The following is a 23,280-nucleotide window of genomic DNA, read 5'->3' on the forward strand; positions in this document are numbered from 1 at the left end:
ACCACAGGTGGCCACCTCCGGCCTCAGCGCCTCGCCCACCAGAAGGCCTCGGCACGGCGAGCACCTCAGGCTGGCTGCGGGAGAGCAAGCTTTCCTTTAGGGCCCCGTCGGGGCTGTGAGACTGTCACTGGGCACATCTGAAGACGTCACTCAATCATCTCTTGGATCCACAAGCTCTTTGGGGTCTCTGGAAACATGGGGAGATCCAAGGACCCCCAGAAGTCTCTCAGGAAAGGACACTACACAGGCTTTTCTCTCTCCCCCTCCATCCAGGACCAAAGCTCTAGGTCCTTCTGGGACTCAACTAACGGGCAACCTGGTCTGGGTCTCCTGCGAAAGGTGGGCAAGTGGGCGGGACTAGGCCATAGGATCCTCTGATTGGTCATCTGTCCTGTCACTCCCAGCCCCTCCCCTCCCACGGGATCCACAAGGCCGCCCCGCCCCTCTCGGGCAGATCCGAGCTTGCCTTGGGAGGGGAGGTGTTCCTGCCTCGACGCCCTGAGGACTCTGGTGAGACCGGGGTGGGGGTGGGGGTGGTCCAGGGTCGATCTTGGGGTACCTCCGGGGAGGAGGGAGACACGAGGCTTTGCTGGGAGGATCAGAGGCCCCCAAATCTCTGCAGGCTAGAAAACCCCACTTTTACAGGAGACTAACTTTTACCCGAGGCTCGCAACTTTTACAGCGCTTCCAACTCTTGGCCTAGCCACCCTGAGCCTTTGGAGATGGGAACTGAGTTCCTGAGCGCCAAGGAAGGTGGATTCGACCGTCCTGGGTCCCCAGAGTTAGAGCTGTGCTCAAACGCACGTCCCGTGCTTCCTGGCCTGCGGCTCCACCCTCCTCCCCCGGTACTGCGTCTGCTGTGTCCCACCCACCCCACCCCCCACCCCCCCGAGCAGCGACCCCAGCAGTCTCGGTTGTAAATAGGTTTACCAGCCCAGCACTGGCCCGAGCCGCTAGAGAGCGTGTTGGGGTGGGGAGTAGGCCGGGAGGGACCCTTGCATAAAGCCCAGCCTGTTCCACAGGGGGTTATGTCCCCAGCCGGGCCTGGTGCCGCCCTCCCTTGGAATCTCTCACATTGTCTTTTGTTTCTGTTTTGGTGATTGGTTTTGGAAATGGGCCTGCTCTGTAAACTAGGGTGGCCTGGAACTTGCCATCCCTCTGCCTCCACCAGTATTGCTGGGATGACAGCGTGTCACCAAACCAGGCAGAAAGACTCCCTTGACCACTTCTAAGCCCTGGCTACGCGCAGCAACCTTTGACCCTGGGGGCTTCTTTGGCTTTCTCAGCAAAGAAAATAATCCTGTGGGCGGAGTGTGAGGGGAGGGTCAGTTCCTGGCAGCTGGAGTCAGCTGCAAGAAGGTCACAGACCCCAAGAACTCAGAAAGCGCTTATCTGCGGTGGTGGCCACCCTTTGCTTGGGGTGGGGGGCTCCAGGGGCGTCTGAATGACTTCTAAGGGATCAATGAGACTTTGCTGCCCACCTGGTAAGGTGATAGTAACGGAGCTTGGGTAGCATGCGCAAGGCCTGAGGCATGACCCTCATCACCTGACTCCTCTGTTGGGAAACCTTTGTCACAAACCGGAAGCTGCAGCCTTCCCTATCAGCAGTTAGGCTGTGGTATGCCAGACCAGTTTATTGAGCACCCCACAGTCACCACCAACCAGTCCACTAGTGTCTGGGCTATAGATCAGGGCAAGCAAGCCTCCCAAGGGGTCGAGTCCTCTGAGCTCCTCCAGGGGGCTCCAGAGTCAGGATCAGGGGCCAGTGAGATGGCGGCAGACCAACATCTGAGTTTGATGTCCGAGACTCCTGGTGGAATGAGAAAATCTGCTCCTGCAGGTTGTCTTGTGACCTCCACGTAGGCACACGATGGTAAGCATACACTCACATACACACAAGATAGATAATAAATAAGAGAGCTGAGGTTGTGGCTCAGTGGTGAGTGCTTGCCTAGAATGTGATAAGACTCCCTGGGCCTGGGCGGTGGTGACGCACGCCTTTAATTCCAGCACTCGGGAGGCAGAGGCAGGCGGATCTCTGTGAGTTCGAGGCCAGCCTGGTCTACAATCCGAGATCCAGGAAAGGCACAAAGCTACACAGAGAAACCCTGTCTCGAAAAACCAAAAAAAAAAAAAAAAAAAGAAGACTCCCTGGTATCCACCCCAAACATTGTATATGCACACACACACACACACACACACACACACACACCCCAGAGCAGATCTAGCGTTCTGGAATTACTGGATTCAGATCTGTCACATGAAAATTTTCTGAGGTGCCAGTGTCTGAATTAGGGGCAACCTTTAGACTCTGTTGATATGAGTTAAGATAACCGGGTAAGGTAGACAGCAAGGTCTCATGCAGCCCAGGCTGGCCTAGAATTCATGATGTAGCCAAGGATGGCCCTGAAGTCCTGACCTTCCTCCCAAGTGGTGGGGTGACAGGCGTGTGCCACCACTCCTGGTTTCTGTGGTTCTGGGGCATGCTGGCTCTGCCCACTGACCCAAGCCCCATTTTTTAACTGGTTTTTGAATAGGAGATATTACTTACCTGGCCTAAAATTCAGACACCTGCCTTCTACCCCCATCCTCTATCCGAAACCTGTCCTTAGTCTGTCCATTTTCCCGATCTTCTAACAGCTATGTAAAGACAAAATTAGGCTAGAGAGTTGGCTCAGCTGTTAGAGCACTTACTGCTCCCTCAGAGGACCTGGGTTCAGTTCCCAGCACTTACTTCAGGCGCCTCATACCACCGAACTCCAGCTCCAGGGGATCTGACGCCCTCTCCTGCACTCTGGCCACCACTTATAAGATTTATTATGTTTATTTTTGGTTTTTTTTTTGAGACAGGGTTTTATGCTGTAGACCAGGCTGACCTGGGACTTAGAGATCCTCCTGCCTCTTTTCTCCAGTGCTGGGATTAAAGGCATGAGCCACCACCCCTGGCTTAGCTGGGATTTTGCTTGTTTGCTTGTTTGTTTCTATTTTTGTTTTTTTGGTTTTTCGAGACAGGGTTTCTCTGTGTAGTTTTGTTACCTGTCCTGGATCTCGCTCTGTAGACCAGGCTGGCCTCAAACTCACAGAGATCCGCCTGCCTCTGCCTCCCGAGTGCTGGGATTAGAGGCGTGCGCCACCACCGCTCGGCCCTTAGCTAATTGTTTTTAATTATGCATAGCGTGTGTGCATGTGAGTGTGGTGCCCATAGAGACCTTAGATACCCTGGAGCTGGAGGTAGAGGTGGTTGTGAGCCCCCTGCCGTGAATGCTAGGAGTCAAACTCAAGTCCTCTGAAAGAGCATATATGCTTTGTAACTGAGCCATTTTTCCAGCCCCCAAAATACTCTTTAAGGAGAGAGAGAATCTTGAATGCTATTTCACACATTTTGTCTCTGAACGTTTTGGCCTGTGAGAGTTCCCTTGATTTGAACACACAGGGAAAAGTGTTAGTTGCTTTTTTTTTTTTTTTTTTAACCCCCCTCTGCTGGGCATCTAGGTTGTTTCTGCTGTCATGTTGGGACCCACAAGGGGCACACACACCCTCAGTGGCAGAACAGGTGTGGCATCAGTGTCAACTGTCCGATAACCTGGAAGAGGGCTGTGAGGGCAACATTTCCCTTGAGAGAGGTATTAGACCTGACCTTTCTCCTTTAAAGAGGCTGATCTGCTAGGTGTGGCCTAGGACCCCTGTCACAACCATCCAGAGTTGGAGTTCTAAAGTAAGAGGTTGTGTCTGTGGTCAGGGTGGAGTCCCCTCCTAGAGTCCCCCAAGTGAGGCGCTGGGGGCGTGGTCAGGGCGGAGCCCCGCCTAGAACTCCCAGTGAGGGGCTGGGGGCGTGCTCAGGTGGAGCCCCACCTAGAATCCCCCAGTGAGGGCCTGGGGGCGTGGTCAGGGTGGAGCCCCGCCTAGAATCCCCCAGTGAGGGGCTGGGGGCGTGGTCAGGGTGGAGCCCCGCCCAGAATCCCCCAGTGAGGGGCTGGGGTGTGGTCAGGGTGGAGCCCCGCCTAGAATCCCCCAGTGAGGGTCTGGGGGCGTGGTCAGGGGTGGAGCTTTGCTGCATGTTCCTGGAGCGCTGAGTTGGTCCTCCAGCACCAAAGGGTCAGGGCTTGGGAGGAGCTCTGGTGAGCTAGGCCCCACCTTGGACCTCTGAATTGATGACGGGTCTCTGAGAGGGCTGAAGGTTCATAGATCAACTCTGCTTCCTGTGTTCCTGGGGCAGGCTGTCACTTGACTGTCCCTTCTGTCTGCAGCTGAGACCATGTCTAGCAATGGGACAGATGCCCCGGCGGAAGCCCAGGCTGCTGTGGAAGAACCTGTCCCACAGGTAAGGGGCCTGAGCTGCAGGGAGCCCTGGGCTTCTGAGGGTGCTCTGTGGCATCTTGCTGGGGGCTGAGAGGGGCTGGCCAGGAGGGAAGTCCAGAGGTCTGCCTCCCTCCTTCCCGCCTTACTTCCTTTTCTTTTCTTCTTTTTCTTTCTAGTTTTGAGACAGGATCTCACTATGTAGCCCAGGCTAGCATGGAACTCACAGAGATTCCTCTGCCTCTGCCTCTGCCTCTGCCTTCTGAGTGCTGGGGATTAAACACCTAGGCCTGGCCCTTCATTCTTTCTTTCCTTTCGATACAAGGTCTCATGTAGCACAGGCTAGCCTCAAACTATATGACTGAGGATGATTTTGAATTCCTCTTACATGCTTCTCCCTCCCCCCCCCGCCCCCACCCCCGTCTCTCTGTTTCTCCCCAACTCTCTGACCAATTCACTGTGTAGCCCAGGGTACCACAATCATAGTAGAACCCTCAAGGCTCCAGCCTGTGCTGAATGATATCATGTGCCATCACCCCAGGTTTCTGGAGTTGGGGATGGAATGTAGGGCCTGTTATGTGGTGAACCAGTGCTCCCACAAAAATGGGGTTCCTCTGTCACCACACTGCCTGACACTTCACTGGGTGGTCAATCCCATGCTCAAACAAGTAAGCCACCAGAAGGATATGATGGAGCCTTCAGGTTTCCTGCCTTGTCCAATTGTTCGTACCCAGGCATCATAGAGCCCAGCTGGTCTGCTCCCCCAAAATGAGAGCAGGCCTGTGGGCACCCTGAGCTGTTAGCCCTGTCTCCCGCCCTCCACAGCCCAGCGTGGTGGACCGCGTGGCCAGCCTGCCTCTCATCAGCTCCACATGTGGGATGGTGAGTGCCGCGTACACCTCCACCAAGGAGAGCTACCCCCAAGTGAGGACCCTGTGCGACGTGGCTGAGAAAGGCGTCAAGACCCTCACTGCGGCCGCAGTCAGCGGGGCACAGCCCATCTTGTCCAAGCTGGAGCCCCAGAGTGAGTTGAGGACCCCAGGGTGTGGAGAATGCTCCTCATGGCCATCTCTGGAGGGGATCACCCCCGTTTCTGAACTCCAGTTCCCTGAAACTGGCCCTGGGTGGCTCTCCTTGCCTCTGAAGGGCAGTTACAGTGGATGTGTTTTCTCTGTGTCCTGCAGTTGCTTCGGCCAGTGAGTATGCGCACCGAGGGCTAGACAAATTGCAGGAAAGTCTGCCCATCCTCCAGCAGCCGACTGAGAAGGTCAGTACTGTGTCAGTTGATTCCATCTTGAGGCCCTGCCTGGACCTGCCAAGTCCTAGCTTTATACACAACACACATATGACAGTCCTCACTGTCCCCATCCGCACTGGCCAGAAAGGTCTTGAGGGGTGGCCACATCCAGTCAGAATGCTGTCTGGATCCCACCAAAGGCAGAGCAAAGGGCTCACAGTTTCATCTGGTCTGGCCCCTCAAGCACAATGCACAGTTTAGATGGGTACACACCCTTAGAAACAGAGTTGTAAGCCTTTGGAAAGGACCCTAAACCCAAGAAGGCAGAGGACGCATATATAGCAGGACGTTTGCATGTGCTATTCTTAACTGAACCAGAAACTCAGCTCTCTGATCTCCAGAGCATCCATTAACCAGATCCAAACTAGTAGAATATGTGTGTGTGTGTGTGTGTGTGTGTGTGTGTGTGTGTGTGTGTGAGAGAGAGAGAGAGAGAGAGAGAGAGAGAGAGAGAGAGAGAGAGAGAGACAGGGTCTTACTTAGATAGCCCAAGCTGTGTACTCTGTTGGCCACGGCCCCAGCCCCTCACTGGGGATTCTAGGCGGGGCTCCACCCTGACCACGCCCCCAGCCCCTCACTAGGGGAATCTAGGCGGGGGCTCTGGCTAGCCCTCATCTTGTCTGGTCTCTGAATCAAGTGCTGTGTAGCCACTTTCTGGTGGGGACACTTCATTCTCATGTTCTTGTGGGCTGGGCCCCTCCTGTATGCCATGCCTAGGAATAGTGTCAACCCCAGGACAATAGGAAAGGCCTCTGCTTCTGCACAGAGGCCCCACATCTGGCTGTAGTCACAGCTGGAGGCCTCCCAGCAGGCCTCTCTCTCACTCTGCCAGCACTTTTTCTCCAGAAGTAGCTCTGCTTCAAGGTGTCCTTCACACTGCTCCCTCCCATTTCAAAGGGAGCAGTTCAGGGTCACATTCTCCTGATTCTTGCGACAGAGCCTGTGTTGTTCGAATCTTAGATGGTCTTTTAATAAGAAACCCAGAGACAGATACCAGGGTGAACGCTGAAAGATCAGAGAAGCAGAGCAGCCAGCCACTAGTTCTTACCTGTACAAAATCCTCAGCCTAAAGAGAGTGAGTTCCTGTTTCCTCAGACCTTGTATACCTTTCTCTGCCCTGCCATATTACTTCCTGGGATTAAAGGCATGTGTGCTTCCCAAGTAAAGGCATGAGATCTCAAGTGCTGGGATTAAAGGTGTGTGCCACCACTGCCTGACCTCTGTGTCTAATCTAGTGGCTGGCTCTGTCCTCTGGTCCTCAGGAAAGTTTATTAGGGTACACAGTATATCACCACATTCTTGTACTGTGGCTCTGGGCTTTGCATTTGGGAAGGGCTGAGCTGTATTTCACATTCTGGGTGCTGGGAGGTCATTTTTACCCTCTGAGTCACATGGGACCAGCACGTGGCCAACAAGGCATTTGCACCTAGAGGGTAGCTACACAGTGAGTTTAAGGTTGGAGCCAGCCTGGGATACCCTAGGTCAAGAATAAATAGGGCCAAGATAGTTCATTGAGTAAAGGCAATTGCAGCCAAGCCCGAAGACCTGAGTTCTGTCCCCAGGCCCCACAGAGTAGAAGGAGAGAACTGAGTCTACATTGTAGCTAGAGTTTTCCTGCCTGGCCCACAGTCAGGACAAATCTCTCTCACCTGCCAGTCCCACAGCCTCTCAGACCCGACCAAGTAAACACAGAGACTTATATTGGTTACAAACTGTATGGCCGTGGCAGGCGTCTTGCTAACTGTTCTTACAGCTTAAATTAATCCATTTCCATAAATCTATACCTTGCCGTGTGGCTCGTGGCTTACCCGCATCTTCACATGCTGTTTGTCATCGTGGCAGCTAGCAGTGTCTCTCTGACTCAGCCTTCCACTTCCCAGCTTTATTCTCCTCCTTGTCCCGCCTATACTTCCTCCTGCCTGACTACTGGCCAATCAGTGTTTTATTTACTAACCAATCAGAGCAACACATTTACCATACAGACCATCCCACAGCACTACATGTTGTCCGATGACCTCCACACACATGTGCTGTGGCACACAGGCACAAATATAGAAAGAAATTTATTTGCTTGCTTACCTAATTAAGAGGCTAGAGAAATAGCTCAGTGGCCAGGAGTGTTTGCTGTTCTTCCATAGAACCTGAGTTCAGTTCCCATCACCCATTTCAGGTAGCCCACAACTGCCTGTAACTCCAGCTGGCCTCTGGGGGCACCTGCACACAGAACATACACCTATATAGATGAACACACTTAAATAGAAATAACAAATCTTTTTTTTAAATGTTTAACTGATTGGGAAGGATACAGGTTCAGCCAGGAACCCCTTCAAATAAAAATCAAAGGGACAGAGAGGTTGAGTGACTTGCCTGAAACCATGTAGCTTGGTGTGATTGGAATTTGGAAAGTTGCTGTGCTTTGAAGTCTTTTTTTTTTTTTTTTTTTTTTTTGAGATAGTCACCTCGGTCCAGGCGATGGTGGCGCAGGCCTTTAATCTCAGCACTCAGGAGGCAGAGCCAGGCAGATCTCCGTGAGTTCCAGGCCAGCCTGGTCTACAGAGCGAGTTCCAGGACAGATACCAAAGCTACACAGAGAAACCCTGTCTCAAAAAACAAAACAAAACAACAACAACAACAAAAAAGAGATAGTAGCCTTGGAACTCACTGTGTAGCCCAAGCTGGAATCCAGTTCACAGAAATCCACCTACCTCCCCAGTGTTGGGATTAAAGGCATGTGCCACACTGCCCAGCTATGAAGTCTTAACCACACAGGGGCTAGTATGACCTCCCCCTCTGGCCTCCCTGGGTTGGGGATCCTGGTGTGGAAGGATGCTGATGTGTCCCATCCTGCAGGTTCTGGCAGACACTAAGGAACTGGTGTCGTCTACAGTATCTGGGGCCAGAGAAATGGTATCTAACTCAGTGACCAGTGCAAAGGACACAGTGGCCACCCGGGTGACCGGAGCAGTGGATGTGACCCGGGGGGCTGTGCAGAGCAGCATGGACATGACCAAGTCGGCGGTGACCAGCGGTGTCCAGTCGGTCATGGGCTCCCGAATGGGACAGATGGTGATTAGCGGAGTGGACACGATGCTGGTAAAGTCCGAGGCCTGGGTGGACAACCGCCTGCCCCTGACAGATGCAGAGCTGGGTGAGTGTCCTTACCCCGGCCTCTGGCCACAGTGCCTATGCTTCAAACTCCCCACAACTACCCCCAAGAGGGCGCCCTCCTCTGCCCACAGCTCTCCAGGTACTCTGTTGATTCTGTCCGACCACCATGTAGGTTCCAGGAATCAAACTCAGTCAGGCTTGACAACAAGCCTTTAGACCCACCGAGCCACTCTTGGTTCAAGGATGATACCCCTGCCTCCACTTACCAAGTACTGGGGAGACAGGCGTGCGTCACCACCCAGGTATCCATAGAGGTCTCAGTTCCTCCTAGGCTGGCCGTGAGCCTGCAGCTCTGTGGGTTTTGAGTGGCACGTATTCATTCAAAGAGCAGCGCTCACTCCCAGCGACAGTGACCCTCTGCGGGGGAGACCCGCCTGCACCTCAGTCCCCAACACAGACACCAGCCTGGGAGAGGGTGGGGTGCAATGCATAAACAGGAACCAGAGGCTCTGTGGAGGCGCCTCCTGTCTGAGCAGCCTTGGTTAAACCACTGCTCTCCCAGATGCGTCCCTGGTGAGGCCGTGTGTCCTATAGGACTCAGGTGGCTTGTGGGTAACACCAGGTAGGGAATAGCAGAGGCATGTGGGAGCTAGCTTTGTAACCTGAGCAAGGGGGCCTGTACCTGTCACCCCAGCACTTGGGAGGCTGAGGAAGGTAGATGGAGACGTTCTAGGCCAACCTGGGCTACGTCACAAGACCTTGTCTCAAAATACAAGCGTAAGCTTCAGTCTGGGGCTGTAGGTAGAGCGTTCACCTAGCATGCACAAGTCCGTGGGTTCCATCCCCGGTACAACAAAGCCAGGTTTGGTGGCACACACCAGTCGCCCCAGCACTCAGGAGTTGGAGGCCAGCCTGAGTCTTTTCCACCCCTTCTAGTTCAGGCCAGTTGAGCTGCCTGTCTCCCAGGGACACAGGGCCTGTCCCTCTGCGTCACGCCAGTCTCTGCCCATGGCTTCCTGCCCTTGCCTTGGCTAAAAGCACAAGGCTCCTTTCACTTCCCAGGGTGCAGCCCCCAGCTTCCAAGAAAACTGCTACAAACCCGCTGGCCGGGACCAAAATGTAGCCGTTTTGTTTTGAAATCCACTGTGTAAAGAGAAATGGGAAGGGGGAGAACATTTTTTTTTTCTAAACATAGGATTTTGCCTGGCATGATCCCACACACCTTTAATCCTAGCACTTGGGAAGCAGAGGTAGGCGTATGTCTGAGTTTGAGTCTAGCCTGGGCTACACAGTGAGATGCTGTCTCAAAATAACAAAACAAAAAGCCCCAGGATTTGACTTTGTCCCTGAATGTCTCAAAGGCTTCTGAGTGCATGTGCCAAGGCCACAGGACGGCCTCTGTCTACCCCAGCAATTCTTCCCCGTGTTTTTTGAGACAGGGCATCAGTGACTTGGGGCTCACAGACTTGGCTAGGCTGGCTGTCGAGGGGAGCCCGGGGGTCCATCCTCCTGTCTCCTCTGTAGCAGGCTTTCTTGGACCGCCAGCCCCCAAATCATGACGCGGAGACTTATTATTAATTATGAATGCTCAGCCTTAGTTTATTTAGGCTTGTCCCACTAGCTCTTATAACTTATATTATCCTGTTTCTCTTCATCTACATTTTGCCTCGGGGCTTTTTACCTTTCTTTGATTCTGTGTGTTCTGCTTCCCTGCTTCCCCTGTGTCTGGCTGCTGGAGGCTGCCTGGCTGGCTGGCCCAGGGTGGCGCTTTCTCTTTCTCCCTCGTTTCTCTGTTGAGCCTAGATTCCTCCTCCTACTTACTCTCTCTGACCACCAGCCCTGCCCATCCCTCTGCTGCTTAGCTGTTGACTGTTCAGCTTTGTATTAGACCAATCAGGTGCCTGAGGCAGGCAAGGTGAAATAGCAACACGGGATCTATACATAGTTAAAAATTATTCTACAACTCAAATGCAACACGTCTTTACAGAGTTAAATGAATATTCGGTTCCACAATACTCCTCCCCAGTGCTGGGTTTACAAGCCTGTGCCACTCACTACCTCCTGCTTTTCACATTTTTTTTTTTTTTTCCGAGACAAGGTTTCTCTGTGTAGCTTTGCGCCTTTCCTGGAACTCGCTTTGGAGACCAGGCTGGCCTCGAACTCTCGGAGATCTGCCTGGCTCTGCCTCCCGAGTGCTGGGATTAAAGGCGTGCGCCGCCACCACCGCCCGGCGCTTTTCACATTTTTTAAAACTACATTTCATTTTAATCATTTGAGGTATGCCTGTGCTAGGTGCACATGGAGCGTCCAGAGCACAACTTCCGGTCGTCGGTTCTCTCCTACTGTGGGATCCACGGACAGAATTCAGTTTCTCAGACTTGGCAGCAAGCATCTTGGCCCGCCCAGCCGTCTTGCCAGCCCAGTCCTGGGGACGAACCTCTAGACAGCTGCTCTACCAATGAGCCACACCGTCCGAGACAGGGTCCCCGGTAGCTCAGGTTGCCGGAGACTTGCAAGCCTCCTGCCTCGGGTTCCCAAGCCCCCTCCGCAGGGAACGCAGTGTGAGCCTCTCTCTCTCTCCCTCTGTGCCTGCAGCCCTGATCGCCACTTCCCCAGAGGGCTCCGACATGGCCTCGCTGCAGCAACAGAGGCAGGAGCAGAACTACTTCGTCCGGCTGGGCTCGCTGTCGGAGCGGCTGCGCAACCACGCCTATGAGCACTCACTGGGCAAGCTGCGCAATGCCAGGCAGAGTGCGCACGAGGCGCTGCAGCAGCTCACGCATGCGCTCAGCCTGGTGAGCCTGGGGTGTGGCCAGGGCTGGGGCCTCCTCCCTGCTGCTCCGCTCCCCCCATGAGCTGGGATTGCACCTAGTAGGAGGTGGGCTGGGCTGGCTCCCCTCGGCTAGCTTCCACCATACGGTGAGAATGAGTCAGCTCAGGCTGTGTAGCAGAGTGCACGATCTGGGCAACTGAACCAGACACGTTCATTGTCCTACCCTGTCAGAGGCTGAAGTTCAGTTGAGACGGAGTTGTGGACTTCGATACATGAATACAGGGTGACTGTCTGTTCCAGGGTGCATGGGGCATGCACCTGGGTGGCTAGGGGTGCTGGTCGCTGGGTTCCGAGGCCATCTAAGGCACTGTTCCATTGTATTTGTGTAAAGCTTATGGTGGTTGCTGGTGGAGCATTCATTGCCCAAGGGGAAAAATAAAAGTGCGGGACTCCTTAGCCCATGCCTCTCAACCTTCAGAGGCCAGCCTGGTCTACATAGTGAATTCCAGGCTAGCCAGAAAGGAGAGAAAAAAATGTAAATGAAGAGCATTCCCATTGCTGTTGTGCCAGACTGGAACCAGCGTTGGGGACACAGACTCCCTTTCCCTGTGCTGCAGATGGAATCGGTGAAACAAGGCGTGGACCAGAAGCTGGGGGAGGGGCAGGAGAAGCTGCACCAGATGTGGCTCAGCTGGAACCAGAAGACCCCCCAGGATGCAGAAAAGGACCCAGCTAAGCCAGAGGTAACCACTGGGGCCCTGGGATCGCCGCGTCGGTCTGCATGCCCTGCCCTGTGCACACTGCCCTTCCTGCCCGCCCCCCACCTCTGGTGACCACAAAACCCAGGCTTTACATGATTCTGTTTTGTTTTGGGTTTGGTTTTGTTTTTTTTCTTGGTTTCTCAAGAGGAGGGCCTCACTATGTAGCCGTGGCTGTTCTGGAACTCTCTGTAGTCCAGGCTAGTCTCGGACTCACAGAGTCTCTGCCTCCTGAGTGCTGGGAGTAAAGACATGCACCACCACTGTCACCCGGCATTTTGGCTTTGGTTTTCAATTTTTGTATTTTTTTTTTTAATGCCGAATGCTGTTTATTGAAGGAGGGAAGAGGTCTTAAATACAGGCACAGTGGGAGAACCCTGGAGGGCAGAAGTTCACTGCTGATGTTTTACAATCTTGCATCTAAGCTGTTAACGCCCATTATGCAGGATACACAGACAAGGAACTTCCCTTAAGCATTCAGGAGGGTAGAACCCGGCAGGGAATCAGCATAGGGAGGATATCAAGGTCAAGGTCAGCAAGCAAGGCAACAGTTACCCAAAACGGAAGTCAGGGCCCTACAGGTCCCCCTTTTACTAAAAAATGAGCTTCTGACTTAGGTTGCGTGGGACATCAGCAGGCCACCTTACCCGTCATGGAGACACCTGCCCAGGCCTGTATTTTATTATTACTGTGGGCAGTTGTTTAGTTTGATTCTGAGATCACAGCTGTGCAGCCACCACATCTGGTCTCTTAGTGACCACGTTGTGGTTTGATTTTGGGTTTGTATATTTGTTTTTTGTTTTTTTTTTTGTTTTTTTTTTTGTTTTTTTTTTTAAGATTTATTTATTACATATACAGCATATATGACTGAAGGCCAGAAGAGGGCACCAGATCTCATTACAGATGGTTGTGAGCCACCATGTGGTTGCTGGAAATTGAACTCAGGACCTCTGGAAGAGCAGTCAGTGCTCTTAACCTCTGAGCCATCTCTCCAGCCCTGTTTTTTGTTTTTTAATTTTTCCTGTTTGGCTTTTATCCCTCCTGGTAGCTTGCTTTTGTGTCTGGTGAGTCTAGATTCTAGGCGTCTTCTGGTGTCTCCCTGTAAATCTATTTTGAAAAGGTTACAGGAACCGAGTCCCTGTCCCCCTGCTGGCCCTCACCCCGCCCCACTCTCTCCCCTTCCAGCAAGTGGAGGCCCAGGCGCTCGGCATGTTCAGGGACATCACCCAGCAGCTGCAGAGCACCTGTGCAGCCCTGGGGGCCAGCATCCAGGGCCTGCCCGGCCATATCAGGGAGCAGGCCCAGCAGGCCCGAAGCCAGGTGGATGACCTTCAGGCGACCTTCTCCGGCATCCAGTCCTTCCAGGACCTCACCACCAGCGTTCTTGCCCAGACCCGTGAGCGCATAGCCAGAGCCCGAGAGGCCCTTGACCACACTGTGGAGTATGTGGCTCAGAACACACCTGTCACGTGGCTGGTGGGCCCCTTCGCTCCTGGAATCACTGAGAAAGCCCCAGAGGAGAAGTAGTGGGAAGGAGGGGTCAGGGGCAGCATGCTGACTGAGTCAGCTCTTCCCAACAGTCCTGTTGCACACCCTAAGTCTGAAGAAGTGTTTACCCTTGTCTCATCAGTCTTTCAAAGCAAAAAATTTTTTTCTAGAATGTTCAAGGAATAAAATTTCTAGAATGTTCTAGAAAAAAATTTTTTTTCCTTAAAAAAAAAAAATAAAGGGTAACCAGTAATGATGGCACATGCCTGTCATCCTGTGCCGGCACTGTGGCAGTTGAGGCAGGAGGGTCAAGAATCAAAAGCCAGACTGCTGCATAACAAATTCAGTGATAGCCTAAGCTCCTTGTCAAGACGTACATCACGCCATGGTGATACTCCATTCGGGTGTCGGTGCCTTTACTACGCCATGGCCTACAATAATAAACGCTTTCCTAACAGACGCTGGTACCTGGTCCAGAAAGCTGGCCTCCACGACAGGGTGGACAGCAGGGGTGTGAAAGTCGTTTCAGATGAGAATGAGGGCTGAGTGTTCAGTATTGCTTCAATAAATGTATGTGGCATCAGAGGCCAGGCATATGGTGTGTATGTGTGTTTCTTTCCCAGCCACTGGGCCACCCTGCCAGGGGAGCAGGAAGGGCTGCTGCCCGGTGATTTCCCTCCACTGCACTTAGGGTCTGTAAGGTGTAGGGGAGGGTCTGTGAGGTGTAGGGGAGGGTTGGTGCAGCAGACTGATCATCACCTGCCAAACATGTTCATGTCTGTTTCCCTTGACGTAGAGACAGGAGGATAAGGAGTTCAAGTTCATCCTTGGCTACATAGTAAGTTTGAAGCTAGCCTGGGCTACATGAGACCCTCTCTCAAAACAGCAAAACTCAGGAACAGGAGAGAGAGTTCCAATGGTCAAGTGCTTGGAGTGTGACCAAGAAAGACACTTGATGCCAGCCCCTGACTTCCACAAACATGCACATATACATAAGGAAAACACAGGCCCTTCTAATTCCAACCTCCAGAGGTATGGAGGCATCATGTTCAGTGACATGAGGCAGATATTCCTGTCTAGAATCTCCTAGAGAGGGGCTGGGGGCGTGGTCGGGTACAGCTCCCCCTCTCCCACCTAGAATCTTCCAGTGACAGGGTGGGGGTGGGGTGGGTGGCTTATTTGTGCTGTGCACACCACTTCCTAATTGTTGTCCCCTGTAAGCTGCTTCTGCTTTTCCGTTTTCACAATTTAGTTTCATCAATTTTAAAACATGCCTGTAATATAACCATCTGGGAGGCTGAGCCAGGAGGATAGCCCAAAGTTCCAGGATAGCATCATGTACGTACCAAGAGGCTTGCTGTCCTTCGACCTACACACACAGACACACACACATGAAAAAACTGAGTAAATAAAACGTTAAAAAATGTTCTCAACCAAATGGATTTCCTTTGTAGATTCCAGCACTCTTGTTTATTTATTTTGTATTTATTATTTATTTATTGGTTTTTTTTCGAGACAGGGTTTCTCTGTGTAGCTCTGGCTGTCTTGGAACTCACTCTGTAGACCCGCTGGCCGAGTACTCACAGATCCACCTGCTGCCTCCCATGTGCTAGGATTAAAGGCATGTGCCACCACCGCCTGGCCTTTTTTCCTTTTTCTTTTTTTTCTGAGATGAAGGTCATACTGTGTGGGTCAGGCTTGCTTGGAACTCAGGGCAATCCTCCTGCCTCGGCTTCCAGTGTGCTGGACTGATAGGTGTAAGTCACCAGGGTTCCTGTGAACTTAGCCACATGGTGCGTGGTGAATCCCCACAGTGTGTCACTGTGGCCACCATCCCCTAGGTCTCTGGGGGTGCAGGTTCCTCCTTCCCCTGCCTTGGCGCCACACAATGGGAGCCCTGCCTGGTTCCACGTGGCACCGTGGCACTGGGCGGAGGGCAGGGCCAGGTCCGGGGCGCTCTGGGGAGTTTCCCCTCTGGGGCGGACACAGCTGACTTCATCTGCTCCTCCCCCACACGGAAGGGGTGGAACTGTTCCCTCCTCTTCTCCCTCCTCCTCCAGCGGCCACCAGGAACCCTGAGATCCACGAGCCCAGGACCCCACTACCAGGTAGGATGAAGGCAGAGGGGACAGCAGAGGCGGGACGGGGGGGGGGGGGTGCTGGACAGCCTGGGTGGCACGCTGGGCCCCCACCTGCTCCTCATTCTGCTTCCTCAAGCCGTTTCCCATGGACACTCAGATCCGCAGTCCAACTCCTGACCCTCAACCCATCCCTGCGGTCCTGGGTGCTTCCTCAACCCCCAGTGACCCCCAATTCCTAGATCTTCCAGCCCCTAGGTCTCCTTCAGCCATAACAGTGAACCCCAACCCATCCCACCCCCAATCCCTCTCCTGTTCTCCATTTCCTGACCAGATCTGCTTTCTCTACCTCAGTGTCCTCTGTCAAAGCCCCTGTCCCCAGAGCAACACAGGCACCGACTGCTAGGTGTGGAGATTGGCCTGGTGCAGCCTTGCAGCCAGCTGCCCCTGGGTCCATGCAGGATCAGCCTGGGAACCATTCCAAGTTCCCTGGCAGCTCTCAGTCCCTGACTCCCAGAGCTGACAGTCACCAGGGACTGGGGGAGGGTTACCCTGTGCCACAAGAGACTGTCAGTTCTGCCAGAGGGAGGTCAGGCAAGAAAGAAAGGGAGGCCCATCCACCTACCCACCCACCCACCTATCCACCCACCCATTCACTCACTCATCCACCCCCCCTCCCATCCACCAGTCCTGGGTCACGCTAGGGATAGAGCCCAGGCTCTCATGCATGCCAGATGAGAGCTCTACCAACTGAGCACCTCCACCCCGCTCTCAAAAATAATTACTTTTATTTTTATGTTATTTATGTTATGTTGTCATTTATTGTATCTGGAGACAAGTTCTCACTATGTAGACCAGGCTGGCCTGGAACTCACCTAGGCTAGCCCTGATCTCTTGGTCTCAAGAAATCCTCCTGTTTCTGGGTAGTGGTGGCTCACGCCTTTAATCCCAGAACTGGGAGGCAGAAGCAGGTGGATCTCTGTGAGTTCAAGGCCAGCCTGGTCTACAGAGCGAGATCCAGGACAGCCTAGGCTATAACAGAGAAACCCTGTCTTGAAAATCCAAAGAAAGAGAGAGAGAGAGAGAGAGAGAGAGAGAGAGAGAGAGAGAGAGAGAGAGAGAGAGAGATCCTTCTGCCTTAGCTTTTCAAGTCGCTTGGATAAGAGGAAACTGACACTCTTAGGTAGTAGAGGCAGGAGGATCAGAAGTTCAAGGTTGTCCTGGGTTACAAGGTTACAAGGCCTGCCTGCTCTGTGTGTGACATCCTGTCTCAACAACAACAAAAACCAAGCAATAAAATCTAAAACTGTGCCTGACCTGCTGTATTTCGCCTGTTCATTGCTTGATTGTGTCAATAAACATTTCTCTCTCCTGTTTCTGTGTCTCTTTCTCTCCTCCCTCCCTCTCTCTCTGCCCCGCCCACCTCTCATCCTGGCACTGGGAGTTGAACGCAAGGCCTCATGTATGACAGACAAGCTCTCTGTCCACTCAGTTGCATTTCCAGTCCTCAATAAGCACTTATTAAGCACTGACTGTGTACCAGGTATCGTCCTGTTCATGTATTGATTTTTTTTCCTCCAGTGAAAGCTTATTTTATTTATTGTTGTTGTTTGAGACAGGGTTTCTCTGTGCAGCCCAGGCTGTCCTGGAACTCGCTCTGTAAACCAGGCTGGACTCAACTCACAGAGATTCAACTGCCTCTGCCTCTGGAGTGCTGGGATTAAAGAGGCCCAGCAGTTTGTTCATTTATTTGTTTTATTCTAATTTTTTTCTGTCTTTCTTCACCATGTGGGTCCAGGGACTGAACTCAAATCATCCAGCTTGGCAGCATCAAGCATCCTTACCCACTGAGCCATCTTGCCAGCCCTCAGTCAGCATTGATTATGCACCTGCTGTGTGTCAGACACTCTGGATACTAGGAACTAGACAGTTGTACCTGAGCCCTGCTCCTGCGGGGTCCCAGATTGGTGTCTGGTGTGGGACATGATGGCTCTTCCACAGCATGAAGTAAAACTCAGTATGAGGTCCTGAGGAGTGGAGAGAAAACTCCGGCAGGTGGGAGCGAGCGAGTGCAGATGGGTATGAGCGCTGCCCTGCTGGGGAGGGGACTGCCCTGAGGATATATGCAGAGAGGGACAGCCGTGCAAAGGCCCTGAGGTATGACTGCATGTACGTGACAGCAGAGCAGGAACAGAGGGACAAGTCCTGGTCGACTCGGTGACGCTGTCTGCTCTGTCTGGTGCCCCCAGAACCCTACAGTCTCCCCATAGCAAGCAAAGGGAGTTTCCTCCCTAGGTCTCTGCCCACAGCCCTCCTGGGCTCCCACCTCCCTCAGGGTCAAATCGGCCCTGGCCCCTCCTCCCTCTGATCTGGTCTACTCACTACTCCCACGTGCCAGAATCCTCCTGCTCTTCAGGCTGAGCCCGTGCCCCAGGCCCTTTGTACTCACAGTGGACTAGTTCATCTCCTTCAGGGGTGCAGCTCAATCGTGGCCTCTCTAGGGCATTCCCACCCCAGGTTGTCTCAGGTTCATTTCCTCCATGGCACTTTTATTTCTCGAAATGATCTTAGGTGATTTTTTTTTTTTTAAATCATTTCCTGTTGCTCTGCCTGACGCCCAAGTGTGTGCTCCACTCCATGTGCAGGATCTCCCACGGCGGTGCCCAGACTGTGTGAGAAATGTCGAGCATAGGAAGGGACTGCATGGGTGTCGGGGGAGAAGGAGGGACATGAGGGCAGGGGTAGACATCCTAGATGTGGGTGGGAGATTTTTGGTGTGGTGGGGACATCAGGACAGGCCTTTAGTTGGCAGGGCTTTGGCCCTGCGGCAGTGCCTTTGCGGAGCTGTGTCCTCTGCCCCAGGGCCTTTGTATGAGTCGCGCCCTCCCCTTGGTGTTCCCTCAGACTTCTCCATTTTCATGTCCTGTGCGGCTACTCATCTCTGAGTCCTTGGGAACCACACTGTTCGGGTCTGCCAACGTAAGCCTTAATCCTTGGAGTTCTTGACCCTTCTTCAGGCTTAGTCTTGTCTGCAGCCATGATGGGCGGGCAGCTGACCAATGTGAACATCACTCCTTTCTCTGTGCACCAGGTCTTCTCTGTTTCTTTTGTCCCCATTGTAACTGCCTCTGTCTGCATGTTCACACCTGACTGCCTCCATATCCCAGCAGCCACGAAGAGAGAGGGTGCTGCCCATGCCTACTTCCTTCTTGGCTCTTTTGCTCTTTCCAGCCTCTTTGCCATTTTCCTGGTCAGTTATCTGCCATCAGCATCCCCACCCGCCATGCTCCCGTGACTCTGGCTCCGCCAATGATCATTAGGCTCCTCCCTCTGCCTACCTGGCCCCCTTGACCTGGGCCTTGGGCCCAGCCTACCTCTGCTGCTCAAAGTCCGGTCTCTGAAGGCTTTTCAGTCATCTCTGTGCAAAGTTTGTGGGTTGACTGACGTGTTGACTTCTGGTCTAGACCAGGGTCCCTCTTGAGCATCCCGGACATGTACGTGGCCGGATCATTCTCTGTGGGGCATTGTGGGCCCTGCGGGTGCTGAGAAGTATCCCTGGCCTCCACCCACTCCATGCCAGGGCTGTCTGGTCACCCCAGACAGGGCAGGACGGGAATGAGCCCCATCCCAGCCTGGCTGTGGAGGGAGGACAGGTGTCAGGACCACCAGGACTGACAGGCTCTGAGGTCGTCTCGGCTGTGAACAGGGAGCTGGGATGAGTGACAATGGTGGCCTTCCCACCTGAGGATCCCTGCGAGTGTCCTGTCAGTCACGGAGAGCTTTATGCCAGTTTACACATCCACTCACCCACTCATTCGCTCACTCACCACACCTGGTTCGTGCAGCACACATCGTGGAACCTGGAGCTCCATGAATGTTTGGTCAGTGCTCTCCCCTCTGTCCCCAGCCCTCCTGCTGATTCGGAGACACCTCCGTGTAGCCCTGGCTGGCCTGGAGCTCACAGAGGTTCCCCTGCCTCTGCCTCCCGGGGTGCTGTGCTGGAGTTAAAGGGGTGTGCTGTCTTGTTTGGAAAGTCACGATGAACTCCCAATTCCACAGGTCTGCTGTACTACCCTCCAGGATCTCCTGCAGCAGGGGACACGCTGTGCAGGAGGCTGTTGGTCTGGAACATGTCTCCACCTGCCCCAGCCTCTGTGGCTCCAGGCTTCACCTTCCCCCATCCATGGCCAACCCAGGCCCATCACTCCATGGTGCCTTTGATATTCTAGAAGCCATGGAAAGGGACAGGCTGGCCCACCTGAAACACAAGTTGGGGAGTCTGCATCCAGGCAGCCAGGAGTCCAAGCTTCTTCACGCCATGGTGCTCTTGGTTCTGGGCCAGGACACTGAGGCCAGGACCTCTTTGGAGTCCTTGAAGGTGGACACGGTGGCCCGGCTGGTAGCCCACCAGTGGGCAGGTGTAGACAGCACAGAAGGCCCTGAGGAGCCTCCAGATTTGTCTTGGACTGTGGCTCGCCTGTACCACCTGCTGGCTGAGGAGAACCTGTGTCCGGCTTCCACAAGGGACATGGCTTACCAGGTGGCCCTCCGTGACCTCGCCTCCCGGGATGACCACCTGCTGGGCCAACTGCAGAAGGAGGCCTGGGATCGGTGTAGTTCAGACGTCATGGGGGACTCCCGTGGCTCCCAGCCACTCCGTTCTGATCAGGGTGGCCTGCCGCCATCTTCAGCATCCCCTTCATTGACCAGAAGCCAGCCTCGACCCATTGATACGTCAGACTGGAGCCGGGGGCATTCTCTACACTCCACTGGTAGCATTGCCTCACTGGCCAGCCACTTGGAGATCAGCCAGTCACCCACTCTGCCTTTCCTCTGTCCACAACGTGGAACCCGTGGGCCCAGCAAGCTCTGTGACACACCCCCGGCCTCCCCTGAACCTCAGCTTGTCCTTGTAGGCTGCCAAGAACCCGAGGAAGTGAGCTGGCCCCCGTCAGTGGAGACCAGCGTCCCCTTGGGGTCACCACACAGAACTGGGGTCCCAGAGGTGTCCCCTGAGGTGGCTTCGGCCATCCTCCCTGACTCTCCGGCTGCTCCAGACACGAGTGTCCACTGCCCTGTTGAATGCACGGAGGTGTCTGCAGACTCTCGGTCTCTCCTGCCACCCACCACGGAAGGCACTGGAAAGCAGCTGTCTATCACAAGTCAGACGTCACCTCCTGGTTCTGTAGGAGATGACAGTCCGCAGAACACCACATCCAACCCCCCTGTCCAGCCACCGTCCTCCCAGGCCCCCTCTACACTGCCTCCTTCCCCTCCGTCCTCCAGTTCCTCCTCCAGCAGCTGCTCTGCTCCCCCAGCCTCCGTGTCCCCCATTCTGGGCCACTTGGAAACATCTGAGCAGAAATTCTATAACTTCGTGGTCATCCATGCCAGGGCTGATGAACACGTGGCCCTACGTATCCGAGAGAAGCTGGAGACCCTTGGGGTGCCCGATGGGGCCACCTTCTGTGAGGAATTTCAGGTGCCTGGGCGTGGTGAGCTGCATTGTCTCCAAGATGCCATCGACCACTCGGGGTATACTATTCTGCTCCTGACCGCCAACTTCGACTGTCGTCTGAGCCTGCACCAAGTCAACCATGCCCTTATGAACAGCCTCACGCAGTCGGGAAGGCAGGACTGTGTGATCCCCCTCCTCCCACTGGAGTGCTCCCAGGCCCAGCTCAGCCCCAACACAACCAGCTTGCTCCACAGCCTTGTGTGGCTGGATGAACACTCCCCGATCTTTGCCAGGAAGGTGGCGAACACCTTCAAACCACAGAAGCTCCAGGCACACCGGATACGCTGGGAGAAAAAGCAGGAGGCCAGGGCCCTCAAGGAGCAGAGCATCCAGCTAGAGGCTGAGCGGCAAAGGGCGGCTGCCATGTCGGCTGCCTACTCAGCCTACGTCCAAAGTTGCAGCGCCTGGCAAGCGCAGATGGACAGCCTGCAGGGGGCCTTCGGGAAGGACTTGTCAGTGGGGACCCCTACATTCTTCCCCCGTTGGCTGGGATGTCCACAGCCAACACCTTCACATCCACAGCAGGGTGGTACCCCAGTTTCCCCCTATTTCCCACAACCTCCATCTTTCCCGCAGACTCCTTCTTTCCCGCAGCCACCGTCTTTCCCGCAGCCTCCGTCTTTCCCGCAGCCTCCTTCTTTCCCGCAGCCACCGTCTTTCCCGCAGCCTGCGTCTTTCCCGCAGCCTCCTTCTTTCCCGCAGTCCCCATCTTTCCCGCAGTCCCCACCCTTCCCATCTGCCTCCTCCGCAGCCCCCCAGACTCCAGGATCGCTCATTATTCACCATGCCCAGATGGTTCAGCTGGGCGTCAACAACCACATGTGGGGCCAGACAGGGGCCCAGTCGACGGATGACAAGACTGGGTGTCTGGAGGAACCCTGCATGGGCCCTCCGAGTGACCAGGAGGGACCCCAACTTGGGCCTCCAGAGTGATCATGTTGGAGCCCACCTGGATTCCTAAAGTGACCAGGCTGAACCCAACCTAGACTGCCAGAGTGGCCACGGTGGACTTCACCTGGGCCCCTAAAGTGACAGTGGGGGAGGGGAACCTCGCCTGGGCCCTCACAGTGGCCATGAACTGGACCCAGCTTGGTACTCTAGAGGCCGGGAAGACCTCGCCTGTAAACTCAGGGCCTCGGAAACATCCAGAACCCTATTGAACATTGGACAGGATTCTGTGGAACCCCAACCTGCATCCTCTAGGTGGACAGAAGACGATGGGGCCATAGGTTTTTCCGAGATGCTCCCAGCGGCCACGTGTCCGTTCACTGTGGCACGTGGTGTCTCTGGGGAGGATGTGGTGCTGGGGCAATAGAGAGGGTCCTGTCATTATGATAGTTATTGACGGCTAAGTCACGAGCCTGTCCCCCAACCACCACCGCCCTCAGGCAACAAGCAGGAGACTCAGCTCCGCCAGAACTGGAATCGGAAAAGACCAGCACCAGCCGCTCGGCTCCCCGAGCAGCAGAAACCGGACGTTGTGGGTGCATTCTCATTCCATTGGTCAGCGCGGGCCACGTGGCCTTCTGCTGCAAGGGACTTTGGGAAATGTAGTTTTTTGGGCAGCCATATCTCAGGAAGTCTTGTAATGTCAGAAAAGAAGAAAAAAAAGACACTGGGAGTTTCTGGCGGTTTTGATTGTTTTTATGCATTTATTTATGTAGTGCATGTGTGTCAGGCATGTGTGGAGGTTAGAGGACAACCTGTTTGGGCCAGTCTTCCTCCATGTGGGTCCCCAGGATAGACACGTCAAACTCACCCTTATACGTTAAGAAGTTTTTGTTTTTTTTTTTTAAACAAAACATTTATTTTGGCAAAAATTGCTACAGCGAGGTTATCTTCGGAGAGTGAGCATGTGGTGAGATTCAACCAAGGCTGTGCAACTTTGCATCTCCAATCCTCTGCCGTTTCATCTCATTTATTGGTTTAATTTTTTTTCAGATGTATTATTTTTATTTATGGGT

General features: G+C 53.9%; 2 protein-coding genes across 2 annotated transcripts; both read left to right on the plus strand.

The window, feature by feature from the left end:
- Positions 1–417: 417 nt before the first annotated feature.
- Positions 418–14,314, plus strand: Plin3 (perilipin 3). Its single transcript, XM_059251782.1, has 8 exons — positions 418–510; positions 4,248–4,321; positions 5,122–5,320; positions 5,481–5,563; positions 8,444–8,741; positions 11,297–11,496; positions 12,092–12,217; positions 13,418–14,314. Exons 2-8 carry the CDS (start codon positions 4,256–4,258, stop codon positions 13,757–13,759), a joined length of 1,314 nt encoding a protein of 437 aa, XP_059107765.1. The 5' UTR covers positions 418–510; positions 4,248–4,255; the 3' UTR covers positions 13,760–14,314.
- A 1,411-nt stretch (positions 14,315–15,725) lies between these two features.
- Positions 15,726–22,730, plus strand: Ticam1 (TIR domain containing adaptor molecule 1). Its single transcript, XM_059251836.1, has 2 exons — positions 15,726–15,828; positions 19,858–22,730. Exon 2 carries the CDS (start codon positions 19,982–19,984, stop codon positions 22,247–22,249), a length of 2,268 nt encoding a protein of 755 aa, XP_059107819.1. The 5' UTR covers positions 15,726–15,828; positions 19,858–19,981; the 3' UTR covers positions 22,250–22,730.
- The last annotated feature ends 550 nt before the right edge of the window (positions 22,731–23,280 follow it).

This window comes from Peromyscus eremicus, unplaced genomic scaffold (assembly GCF_949786415.1).
Source record: "Peromyscus eremicus unplaced genomic scaffold, PerEre_H2_v1 PerEre#2#chr22_unloc_1, whole genome shotgun sequence".
Taxonomy (NCBI): Eukaryota; Metazoa; Chordata; class Mammalia; order Rodentia; family Cricetidae; genus Peromyscus; species Peromyscus eremicus.